Genomic DNA, 12,008 nt, shown 5'->3' with positions numbered 1-12,008 from the left:
GGTCCAGGGGGTTGCATCAGCAACAATGCGCCATAACACGAATGTGTCTGCAACCTCTGTACAAACAACAGATTACATTGTTAAAATTCAAATATTTACAAATTCAATAAAAAAACAATTCAAAGACCAACAAATAGAAAGGTCCAGTAAAATAGAATAAAATGCAAGATTCACAAAAAAAAAGACAAAAAAAAAAAAAACAAAAAAAAAAAAAAACCAAAAAAAAAAAAAAAAAAAAAAAAAAAAAAAAAAAATATGCAGTTGAAAAGGGAAATATAATTAAAATGAAATTTCACAGAATCAGGGAGTTGCAATTTATACAAAACTTTATGTATTATCAAGTAGGTGTTTTCTTAACTTAAATAAAAATAATTTAATAGGGTGAACAACAGCATAATCTTTAATTAAAGGGGGAAGTTCCGAAATATGTGAATGGATTTCTAGGCCAAATTTTTGCGCAGAGGATATATTCCCTATGCATGCCTTACGGTACAGTCTGGCTTTAATGGTTTTTTTTTTGTTTTTTTTTTTAAAGGATTTTAATTTGTTTATTTTATTTATTAAAATAAATTATATAAAATATAATATTTAAAATTTAGTATTATATTATTATTATTAAATAAATTATTAATTATTTTATTTCTATTTTATTTATTTATTTCAATTTATGATATATTTATTTTATTTTAGTTATAATTTTATTAACATATTTTGTTTACCTTATTTTCTTGTAACTCACAATTTGAGATTAACCATTGTGGTGATCCCATCTGCTAGCATAATCTTGTATTTCTAATTTACATAATTTTTCATACCTGCAAGTAGCGATATCACTGTTGGAAGAATTAAATAAAACACTTGCTTGAAGTATTGGGTTGTTTAAAGAAGTTTTAAGCTTAAAATGACACATCCAATTCAGAAATTGAAAAAATTTCAACTCTTCAGTACCGTTGGGTGATGAGCAAGATGAAAGGAAATAGAAATTATATAAATGATATAAATAATAATAATAATGATAATGATAATTTTTTTTTTAATTGTAGAGAGCAAGAGACATGCGTGCTGCATTTAACGAAGGACAAACCTCCGCTGATTGGTTGAAGACTCACAGTGTAGAAATATTTAAATTGACCCTCAAAGATCTGCTTGTAAAAGGAGCTGTAACAAAGTAAGTACGTTGAGTGTACAACCTCTGCTGATATGCTAACTTAATTCTGTATCATTTATATGTTAAGCAGGCCTCATAAAATTAATAATTAGACTATGAATTTCAATTTGAGCACTGGAAATATTACACAATTTGAAGCATTCAAGACATTATTAAAGTTGCCATCTTAAAAATTCTGTCTTATATCACTTTAAAACATATTTATCCCAGGTGACACCCGATACAAACTATCATTTAATGGTCAGAAAGTTATATGTGTGTGTTTACAATTGATATGCAGGATAACTGTACTGTTACCTTGTGTATTGGAAATTAAGGTTACATACTAATTTTAAATTAAAAGATGTTAGTTGTTGTAGTAATAATATTTTAATAATGAATTCAATTTGTGTTTTATTTCAGGCCTAATTCCGTCGAGTCTAAAGGACAACACCTCCAGTTTGAAGCTAGTGCTGTGAATGAGTTTGAGTACAAGTTATATGAGTAAGTGTGGTATTGATACACAACAAAATTTACACCAAAATGTTAATTTCCTTATAATATCTAAGTAGAGAATAAAATATTCATTTCCTGGGGCAGTCAAGTGTCTGAGTGATAATACCAGTAATAACAGCCTCAACATTGTTGCTAGTTCGAGACCCTTTTTTTCCAGGCCTCGGTCAGTAGAAGTCTTTTCAAATGTAATACTTACATTTGGCCCTTATGCACTTTTTAAAAAGAAATATAAACATTTTTTGAGAAGATTGATTTAACCTAATGCTTTGGTTCATTTTAGCCCCTGTCATTATGGAATAAGATCATACTAAGCACCTCTCTACAGCTACTACAGTAGTCACAGACCTCATCATACATAATTCAGCACAGTGTCGCTGCAAGATGTGGTTACCTTAATACTTCTTTTTTTAAATGCAGATATATTTTATAATTAAATTTTTTTTTGTATTTCAGATCAATAGAAATGTATCATAACAGAATCAAATGGCTGCTGCAAGGAAGTAAGAAGGTAATTGATAAGATTTTATATTCACAAAATATAATTTATTTTATTTTATTTTATTTGCATCCAAGTAACTCACCAATTACAGGATGGATGATGCATTATAAACCAAAGTCTTCTAGAGTACTGGGTTCAAATCCTGTGATGTCCATTATTTTTTCAGTAAAAAAAATCTTACTTTAAGAGTCTTTGTTTTTCCATTTACAATATAAAACCAACCATCAAAAAGGAAATGCTGTGTAAAAACAGAATATATCAAAATTATCTGTTATATAATAAGAATTAAAAAAAAAATCACATCTACATTAATTTACCGGTAATAATGCCATCTCTTGGAACTCATCATCTATAATTTAAGAAGATGACAATATATATTGCAAACTCATTATTAAATGTACTAATCTGACTTTAATGAAATATGACTGATACCTTATGATGTTTGTCATTCTCCAACCTTGAAACAGTTCTAAACTGCTCTCAAAACTCACCTTTTTCAAGTATATCTTATCTAATAATGCTGTCAGACCTGCTTAAGAGCGCTTTATAAATATTCAAATTATTATTATTATTATTATGAAAGGAAGGTAAAAATAGCATCCACAAACATAGAGAAAGCCTTACTTTGTTCAAAGATAAAGCAATTCGCAAAATTGTGTCTGAATATAATGATAGTTTTGTATTATGTGATGTAAATCTGAAAGAATGAAATTGTAATAGCTCACTTCCTTTTGTTCAGGTGTTTGGCATGGTGAAAGGTTCAAAGGTCGCCCTAATGGTTGATACGTCAGACTCTAACTGTGGATTTGGACGGCTGAGTGACTTCCGACGTTGTTTAACTGTAAGTTCATTTTATTTTATATTAAAAATTGAATGCATTTAAAATCATGAATAGAATAAAGCCGGGAAACTCACTGCGTCTTACGACCCTCGTACGACGGATCCAACTCCTCTCCCTGCGAGTGCGTGATGACAGTCTCCAACTCTTTTACGAAGAGTGTACTGCGTCTCATCCACAAGATGGTGCGCTATCCCTCCAGCTGAAACGCATGGAGAGCAGCGATGTTAATTGAACCGGGGACCTAGAGATCTCAACGGTTTAGCACACACACAGGGATACCACCAGGTTAGCCGACTGAGCTAAGCTTCTCTCATCACCATAAAATCGCGACGACCCTCTGTCACAGTGAGTGCCCGGTTTTAGTGTATTTAAAAAAAAATTTTATTCTGGGAAAATTTTCTTTGCACTGGTCTCTAAAAATGTCTAGGTTCCTTTGTATGCCCCATGTAAATTCAAGTCTTCAAAAAAATACATAGGATTCATGCATTGAATTAGTTTTGCCCCTCATGAGGTATTATCGTACTGTTTACACAGCTTAAGTACCTAAAGCAGCCTTATCCATAAGGAACTACAATAATCATAATAATGTACTCAGCTTTTATAGCACAAATTTAGTCAATTTTAAAGTGCTTAATATTATTACCCCAGGTCATTGGATTCATGAATTGGTAGATAGGTATTGATTGATGGGTAAGGTGGGGCATTGAAAGTTTAATTGGTCTCTGCATTGACTTTACTCTCCAGGGAGAGGAGAAAGTTTCAATATTCCTTGGTGAAGAAGACGAACATATTTAAAGTCCCTTCTTACTTAAGGACACAAGCAAAATTCTAAGTAGGGGCTGCTCAAAACTTGACCTCAAGTTAAAGAACTACAACCCCATTGCCAGCCAGTATTTTGAATGTGAGTCACTTAATTTGTAAATTATTATTTATTATAGGAATTGATTGATGATCAGCTGCACTCCAAGGAAATGCTGTACATGATGTCATTTGCAACTGACACCAGTTCATTGTGGGACTCACCAAGATTTGTAAATATCAGAGTGTAAGTCAAAATGAGTTTCAATTTTAATTAAAAAGACTGTTGTATTTTTTTAGAGCAATTAAAAGAGAATCCACAACAAAAATCAAAACATATAGGATCTTATAGGACCATTGATGAGTCCTATAGGAATCCTATAGTATCCTATAGCATCTTAATTCTTATAGGATCCTATAGGACTATTTTGAATGGGATACGTTTACACAGTTGACCATTTATATTAGTAAACATGGTATGCTAATGAGTTTGGAAAATCAGTAAGTTATATAGATACATGCTGCAAGCTAGCATTTCTGAAAAAGAGTAGGGCAGTGGGTGGCTATAAACTAGCATGCTGTAAACTGAACTAGGTAGAGAGCTTTACTTCAAAGTGTATTCATTCTCTAATATAGTCTTTTACAACCAGTGTTTACCGATTCTTTTATTGATTGTGTCTGTAGGTTGAATGAGGCTAGGGGTTGGGTGAACAGTCTTGAATGTGACGGAGGCTGCAACCTGCTGTCTGCTCTCAAGGCTGTGACAAGAGTGCCTGATGTAGACTCCATTCTACTTGTCCTTGGCAGTTGGTAGGTTATCCATCATCTATTATTCTTTTAATCACTGACAATTGATTACGATATTATTACTTGATACATTATTTATAGTATATTTTTGATATAGACATATTGCTATGAAACAAATTAATAAAATATGCATTGTTGAAGGGGCGCAATGCCAATACTAGTGAGACGTTAAGAATATGGGATGTCACTATTGCACTCTTACACAAAAATAATACAGTAGTCATCTGCATAACTAAATATAAAAGAATTTATAATATTAGTTTTGCTGATAATGTATTTACAGCCCAGACCAGACTTCTGAAGTGGTGATAGACTACATCCAGCAATTAATAGTTGGAAGAGATATTCCTATTAACACTGTTGCCTATGATTGCAATAATCATCTCACCAATGTAAGTTCTGCTTTTTTAAGTTTCTTTCATAATTAATAAATGGCATATCATTGTATACCTTGTGGTAGAAAAACAACAAGAGTTTATAAGTTTTACCTGCCAAAATATTAAGATTAAGGTTATAATTATTTAATAACGCATAGCTTCAACCTCAAAATTTCCCAGGTTGCATCCTACCATAAGACCTCCTATCTTGAGCAACCCATGAAATATAAGGCTTGTCATCCCCAAAACAAGTGTACAGTCATCATTTTTCCCCCTCTGTGCCCCCCTCAATTTTGTTGTTTTGGCTTGCATTGATCCATTTTCAACTGATTTTCATTAAAGAAAGGTATCAAAATGTGCAAGATACTAAGCCACTTGTTTAAAACCTGTAAATTTGGTATTTGAAATGTCAGCCTTTTTAAAACCCTGTATTATAGCCCACCACTTTTAAAAATCTTTTTTGATTATTTACAATTTGTTGGTCAATTCATTTGTAGATGACACTGCGGAATCTAGCAGAGGTTTCTGGAGGTCGCTATCATGTGTACACATCAAGTTCAGTTGTAAGTTATTGTGCATTTATAAACTAAAATAATGCACATTTGACGAATTTAAGAGAAAAAAAGAATAATTGTCATTGATGTTTATTTTGATAATGATATAGTCAAACATTTTTTCACTTTTCAAATTTATAACAGATTGAAGAGATGAAAATATTTATTTTTATTTTAACACATCTAAATATATTTTTATCATTTGATTGGTGGATTTCATATCATGTGACATGGGTTATTTACACCTTTTCCTCTTCACTCATGAAAGTTCTGCTATATCCACACTTTTTTTTCCATTTGTTTTGTTCCATTGCATGCCTCAACCTAATACAATGTTTTCATTGGTTGAAAGAAGATGAACTCATTCAGAAGAAATGTAGACCTACCTATTTTCATAAAAGATCAAAAGACAAGGATCTATTTTATGCGTGTAATAAAATGACTAATGATTGTTATTGTATTCATGCAATTGAAAGAAGATTTATTTTTTATAAGATTAACTGTTCCATTCAATGAGCCAAGTCAATCTTTCGATTCCTAAAAATATTCTTTCCATTAAATTCATCAACATTCATTATTTGTACAATATGTACAGCTGTGAATCCATACCTGATTATAAATAAATAATTTTCTCTCAGGAACAAATTTACTCTGGCACTGATATTATGCTGCTGTTACGAGAGATAAAGCAGGCACAAGACGTCATTAACAAGATCCAGGAGATGAGGCAAGGCATGCTGGGAGATGCCCTCGTGAATATTCTGAATGAGGTAATCTTTGATGACATCAGTAAATGTGGGAGCGTGTGGTGTAGCATGTAAGGTGTTGGACTTCCGATCATGAGATCAGGAGTTCAAGACCAATGCTCGTCGCATTGCATGTGCGTGTAAAGCAGAAAGCACAAAGCAGAAAAAGTTGCACAAAAATGTGCTGTTTTGCAAACTTAGTATCCAGTGACCAGGGAAATACTGATGCCAGCTCCTTGTAATTTTTCGGTTTGTGATAGGCACCATATAAATCCGGATTCTAAAATAAGAAATTAAAATATTAAAAAATAAATAAACAATCCATAAAACAAAAAATACGTTGAACTAAAGAAATTTGAAATGAATTTGCCAAATTTTGAGCATGGCATGTATAAGTTGCTGGCATTATTTAAGTAGAAGCGGGGGGCATCAGTTGTGGCTTGGATTCCCAACCTTGAGATAAGGTTCGGGACTCTGGCTGTGCAAGTTGCTTGTGTCCTTGGGCAAGGCAATTTATCTGCATATGTCTTTCTGTACCAAGGAGTATAAATGTGTATCTGGTAGGATTTTATGGCATCAAATGTACTGGTTTTGTGCGCTGAGTACAAGTTCACGACTAGTTGTACTTTTCAGGGAGCAGATAAGGTTGCACTTTGTGCTGGTTGGTCGTTGCATGGTAATACCCAGTGACTATAACGCTCAGCACCTTTGATCTTCATCTGGATTCGGTGCTATATTCAGTATATCTTCGGCATTATTAATATTATAAAATTTTTTGTACACTAATGTCAGTTTGTGCCCACTTTATTAAGCGACCATGTTCTCAACTTTCTGGACAACATGTTAACCTTAAATTTTCTGAATTTAGATTTCACTTGAAGTGCAAAAGCTTCCTCAATCACGTTTCTTGCCGAGACCTCCTAACCACACTGGTGCATTGACAATTGAAGATCAACCATTCCATCCGAAGAGTTCAGATGATTGGCTTAAGCAGAATGGGCTAAAGGGTAATTGACAATATCTTGTAGCTTCTTTAGATTAGAATAACAGCAGATATGGATATAATATTCACCTTCTGCATTGATCACCATAAATATATTTATTACTATTATTATTATTATTATTATTATTATTATTTTGGAAAGCAAACAAAATAATATCTCTAATAAATCATCAATATTCAAATTAGGTCTGATTTAATTTTTAGGTCTAATCACATTTGGATAGGTTATGCAATTCCCTCTCCAAATACACCACTTTCAAAATAAAGGCCCGCTTGTTACTGGTGATTTCAACATTGCCCACTGTGCACATTTTGACGAAACAGATGAAAAATAACATCGCGTAGCTGGAAAACCGCTAGTTGGATGGGGCTGAATTTACACTTAATTTGCCTTTGAAAGAGAATGACCCTACTGCAAGTCTGCATCTGTTTCTAAAATGTTATTTTGCTTTTTTTCTTTATCATTTTCAGCTAAAAAGTTAAGTCTGTACCAAGTAATGGCACCTAATGCTTTTGCTCCTGTTGAAGAGTTCATACCAATTATAAGGAAATCGGTTCGATCCACATTGCATGAGGTATGTGTGATATCTTTCAATATTGCTTTTTATCTTAAATTAACATCATCATAGTAGTGGGTTATTATTATAGATTTACACTGTCTTTCGGATAAGACGTTTAAGCTGTTATTCCTGTGTGCATTATCCTTGATGTTTACCCTAAATAAATCCAATCCAATACTATTGCACACATTTTAATTTATATGAATTTTATTTTGTTAGAAAGCAATGACTCAGTTTGAGTGGCATGATGGTTCTATCAGGAATGTGCATGTGGATCCAGCCCAACTCTTTGACTATCAGAAGCAACTTGGAGCTCTGGTCAAACTCTATGAAAAGAGAGTGGATTGGTTGTCTAGAGACAGCAGACGATTGTTTGGAACTATTATTGAGAAAAGGTTGGCATTGTAAACATATCAACAATATAACATAAATTATGGATATTCTACATATTTTGTTCCAAATCCTGTCGTGTTCTAGGTTTTACAGAGTGTAGGCTTATAGGTCAGTTGTATGAGAGAAAGTGCGTGGATGTTAGATTTGTGCCTATACCATAGGTCTCTTATGATCTAATGGAATAATACTTGCCTTGCTAGCGAGAGGCTGCAGGTTAAAAATCCGGCTAGATTTATACAACTAAAAAAGAAACTCTTCAATTTAAATATAAATTTTAAATGGTAAAGATGAATGTGAGATAGTGCAGGATGTTTTTTTTATGTATGTGTATATATATATATCTTATATATATCTTATATATAAAAGATATATAAATAAAATGTATATTTGATTTATTGATTTTCTACAGAATAGTGATGATGATAGACCTGTCCGCTTCCAACATCAACTACTTGATACACATCCAGCATTCCTTGAGAATCCTACTGGAACAGCAGCTGAGCAACAAGCAGTCATTTAATGTTATTGGGTATGTGTCTGGCAACCTGCCATCACACTTATGCACTGCAATCTACCATCGCAATTGTTTATGGCAGCCTGCCATCACACTTGTGCACAGCAACTTGCCATCACATTTATGCACTGCAATCTACCATCGCAATTGTTTATGGCAGCCTGCCATCACACTTGTGCACAGCAACTTGCCATCACATTTATGCACTGCAATCTACCATCACGCTTGTGCACAGCAACTTGCCATCACATTTATGCACTGCAATCTACCATCACACTTGTGCACAAAACCCTCTATCACACTTCTTGGCCTCGTCAACTTTTGCCAAATACAAGACCATTCCTGTCTCTTATACACATCTAGATGTGTATAAGAGACAGGTGTTATAAGATATGTGGCAAAGACAAGCCGAACCAGTCACTCATCGCAAATTGTTTTTCAGAGATAATGACCAAAACATGCTGGAATATCAAATTTTTTGAAATCTGTTTTATTGCACTAAACTAACTTTTACGTATCTATACATCATGATATGCTGTTATTTTCCCTATTTTCAATGTTAACTTAACATTGAAAATAGAGAAAATAACAGCATAACAACAACTTTTAACGATTTGGTGATGGCTCCAGCCAGAGAAATGCCTGAAATCATCACTTCGAAGACTGATTTCTCAAAAGTTGATCTTTGAACAGCTGTATGTTTAACACTTGTAACTTCATAAGGAAATTTCGGATTTCAATGATTTTTTTAAATCATTTTATAGCTCTTTTGTATTAATGACTAAAAATTGATTTTTGCAACGAATGACTTGTTTGGCTTGTTTTTTCAACATATACTTTCCCTCATTTTGTGCCCGAAAAAGTGTCCCCTTATAAGCATTCCCAAAGGAGGGGTTCTACTGGAAATTATTTTATTACAAGGTGCTTGTTTAATACCTGAAATCAAAAACTATTACAAAATTTTAAGGTGCTGTATTCAGTGCATTATGCTGCCACTCTGTGCATCCTTGCTCAATTACTTTATTTTAAATGAACAAACTGTCTCAGACAATTATCCTATTTATGTACAGTTTTGGAAGTGAAGCACATTGCTGGAGACCATGTCTACAAGAGCCCACAGAGAAAAACCTACAAAGTGTGTGGAAGTAAGTAGAAGATATATATATATATATCAAGGTATCTTTATTCAATAACACAAAATGCAATTTCCATGGCAGTCCACAGAACTGAATCAAGAAAAATGTTTACGAAAAGAGTAAATCATTTAGTGCATTATCGTTGTTATTATTATTATTATTACTATTATAATAATAATAATAATAATAATAATAATAATAATATAAAAAAATATTATTATTATTATTATTATTATTATTATTATTATTATTATTATCATTATTATTACACCTATTACTATTACTATCATTATTTTATTATGATAATTTTATTATTGTAATTTTTCCCTACCTGACTTAGAAATGTACTGAGTACTCAGTACGTGTGAAAACAATTGCGAAAAAAGCAAAAAAAGTAGGGAACACTTGATCCTCGCCTTCCATTCCCATGGTCCTGGTTCAATTCATGTCACGATTACAGGATTTTTTTCTCACAACAGTATGTAGAGCATCTTGTGTGACGTATGTTTGTCTTGTAAAGGGGTTGTCATTTAAAAGAAAATTTACCATTATGGCACCGCTAGATGGCCATCTGCCCCCACCCCCTTGAATCAGCCACTGCTTCCCATGATATTTAAACTTTTGTACTTAACTCAGGTGGATCCTTGGTCTGGAGTGTGGAGGTAGTAGGAACTTCATGGCTGCTCTTCGTCTTGCCATGGAGACTGAGGATGACCACAAGAGAATGACAGGTAAGATGTCACAAATGCTGGTGTGAAAGTTTATATTGCATCTAGTTGAAAGCAGTGGTAAGTAAGTGCTGGGGGTTTATGTGTGTCTCACAGAAGTGGCAGGGGAACAGTATTTAGTGAACCCCTCCTCTACCTAACGTTAAAAATGACTGCATTAGAGGCAATGTCAATACTGTTCAAAATTTGCGAGTTAAAAACCTGGAATTAATATTGTTTTATTGCAAGTTGTGAGTGTGCTTTTATTGGTCCATGTGTCAAAGTAGTAGAATACTGGGTAGTAGTAGGAAAGGGGCCCTTAGCGGCCCATTTGGACTGGGGACCCGAAGCTTTGCCCTCAGTGGTTATGCCATCAGTTGAGAGAGCTGCATACATGTATGCACAAAATTGTTATGGATTGTTTTGCATTGTTTTCCCAAAGAGCCCAAATACATGCATGATTTTACAAAAAGTTATTTTTCAAGCTTTAAGAAAGCCAGAAGCATTTCAGAATAAATCCTGCTTGTGGTTAAAGTATGATTTTCCTATTATCGTCTTAGGGATTTTAATGTTCCTTGTGAATATTTCAACACTGATTTGTCCATTGTTTATGAAATGTCTTTTGTATTCTTTAGTTGTTGAAGGGATTTACCTGTTCACCAGCGGTATACCTGACCAACTTCCCGATGTCATTTGCTCTTATGTTGAAGAAGCAGCTGTTGGACAGGTGACCAAAATTCATACAATCCTTTTCAATGTTGACGACTACGATTCGAACGGGGCGATCCCAGGTCGGTACGCCAACATCACGCAGACAGCGGAATGTCTGAGAACTCTGGCACATGTTAGTGGTGGCAGGTTCCATTGGTTCCGTGAAACAGGCATCATTGAAAGTGATGACATCAAAGCAATCCTTTCAGAGATGGATAGAGCAGTTAATTATTCCCAGAAAGTAAGTTTAATTGAGAGGTCACAGGTTCAAATCCTGTAAGAGGCATTTTATTACACAATTTCTTTATTTATTTATAGAAGCTTTTTAACAGGGAATGTGTACTAGAGTGCAAGCACTAATTCAAGAACCCTCTAATTCCAAGTCCCCTTTAATACAAGACCATTCTAATATGAGACCACTTTAAAAAAGAACCAAATAATAATCTGTTGGTGGTATTACAATTCTTTGTCTTATATTGCAGTATGTTTGTAATTGTTTTTAAATGATGATTGTAATTTTTGTATCCCATAATTGAATTGAAACCTCTGTAATTAAATCTTTGGGCTGCCAAAGATGTTATGAAAAAATTTACTTGATTTGATAATGTCAATATGGGATTGATTATTTTAGTGTGCAATGTTGTTGGATTCAGTGAAGAAGAGAATGCCAAGACCCAAGGAAAATGTAAGCTTTATACC

The 12,008-nt window shown here is 33.5% G+C and overlaps 1 protein-coding gene across 1 annotated transcript in view; it reads left to right on the top strand.

The window, feature by feature from the left end:
* The first annotated feature begins 1,049 nt into the window (after positions 1-1,049).
* Positions 1,050-12,008, top strand: part of LOC117121227 (von Willebrand factor A domain-containing protein 3A-like) — a 21,540-nt gene continuing 10,581 nt past the window's right edge. The window contains exons 1-17 of the mRNA XM_033266355.1: positions 1,050-1,168; positions 1,571-1,651; positions 2,117-2,171; positions 2,902-3,003; positions 3,942-4,048; positions 4,486-4,611; positions 4,892-5,000; positions 5,483-5,548; positions 6,178-6,309; positions 7,154-7,292; positions 7,760-7,863; positions 8,068-8,243; positions 8,651-8,770; positions 9,826-9,900; positions 10,528-10,622; positions 11,234-11,550; positions 11,941-11,994. Coding sequence (XP_033122246.1) covers positions 1,056-1,168; positions 1,571-1,651; positions 2,117-2,171; positions 2,902-3,003; positions 3,942-4,048; positions 4,486-4,611; positions 4,892-5,000; positions 5,483-5,548; positions 6,178-6,309; positions 7,154-7,292; positions 7,760-7,863; positions 8,068-8,243; positions 8,651-8,770; positions 9,826-9,900; positions 10,528-10,622; positions 11,234-11,550; positions 11,941-11,994 — 1,971 coding nt within the window. The 5' untranslated portion in view covers positions 1,050-1,055. The remainder of the gene's footprint in view (positions 1,169-1,570; positions 1,652-2,116; positions 2,172-2,901; positions 3,004-3,941; positions 4,049-4,485; positions 4,612-4,891; positions 5,001-5,482; positions 5,549-6,177; positions 6,310-7,153; positions 7,293-7,759; positions 7,864-8,067; positions 8,244-8,650; positions 8,771-9,825; positions 9,901-10,527; positions 10,623-11,233; positions 11,551-11,940; positions 11,995-12,008) is intronic.

The sequence above is a fragment of the Anneissia japonica genome, unplaced genomic scaffold (assembly GCF_011630105.1).
Source record: "Anneissia japonica isolate Jap-2015-1 unplaced genomic scaffold, ASM1163010v1 scaffold288294_len47816_cov158, whole genome shotgun sequence".
Lineage (NCBI taxonomy): Eukaryota > Metazoa > Echinodermata > Crinoidea > Comatulida > Comatulidae > Anneissia > Anneissia japonica.
The sequence above is the reverse complement of the archived record's forward strand: the minus strand, read 5'-3'. Positions and strand labels throughout refer to the sequence as shown.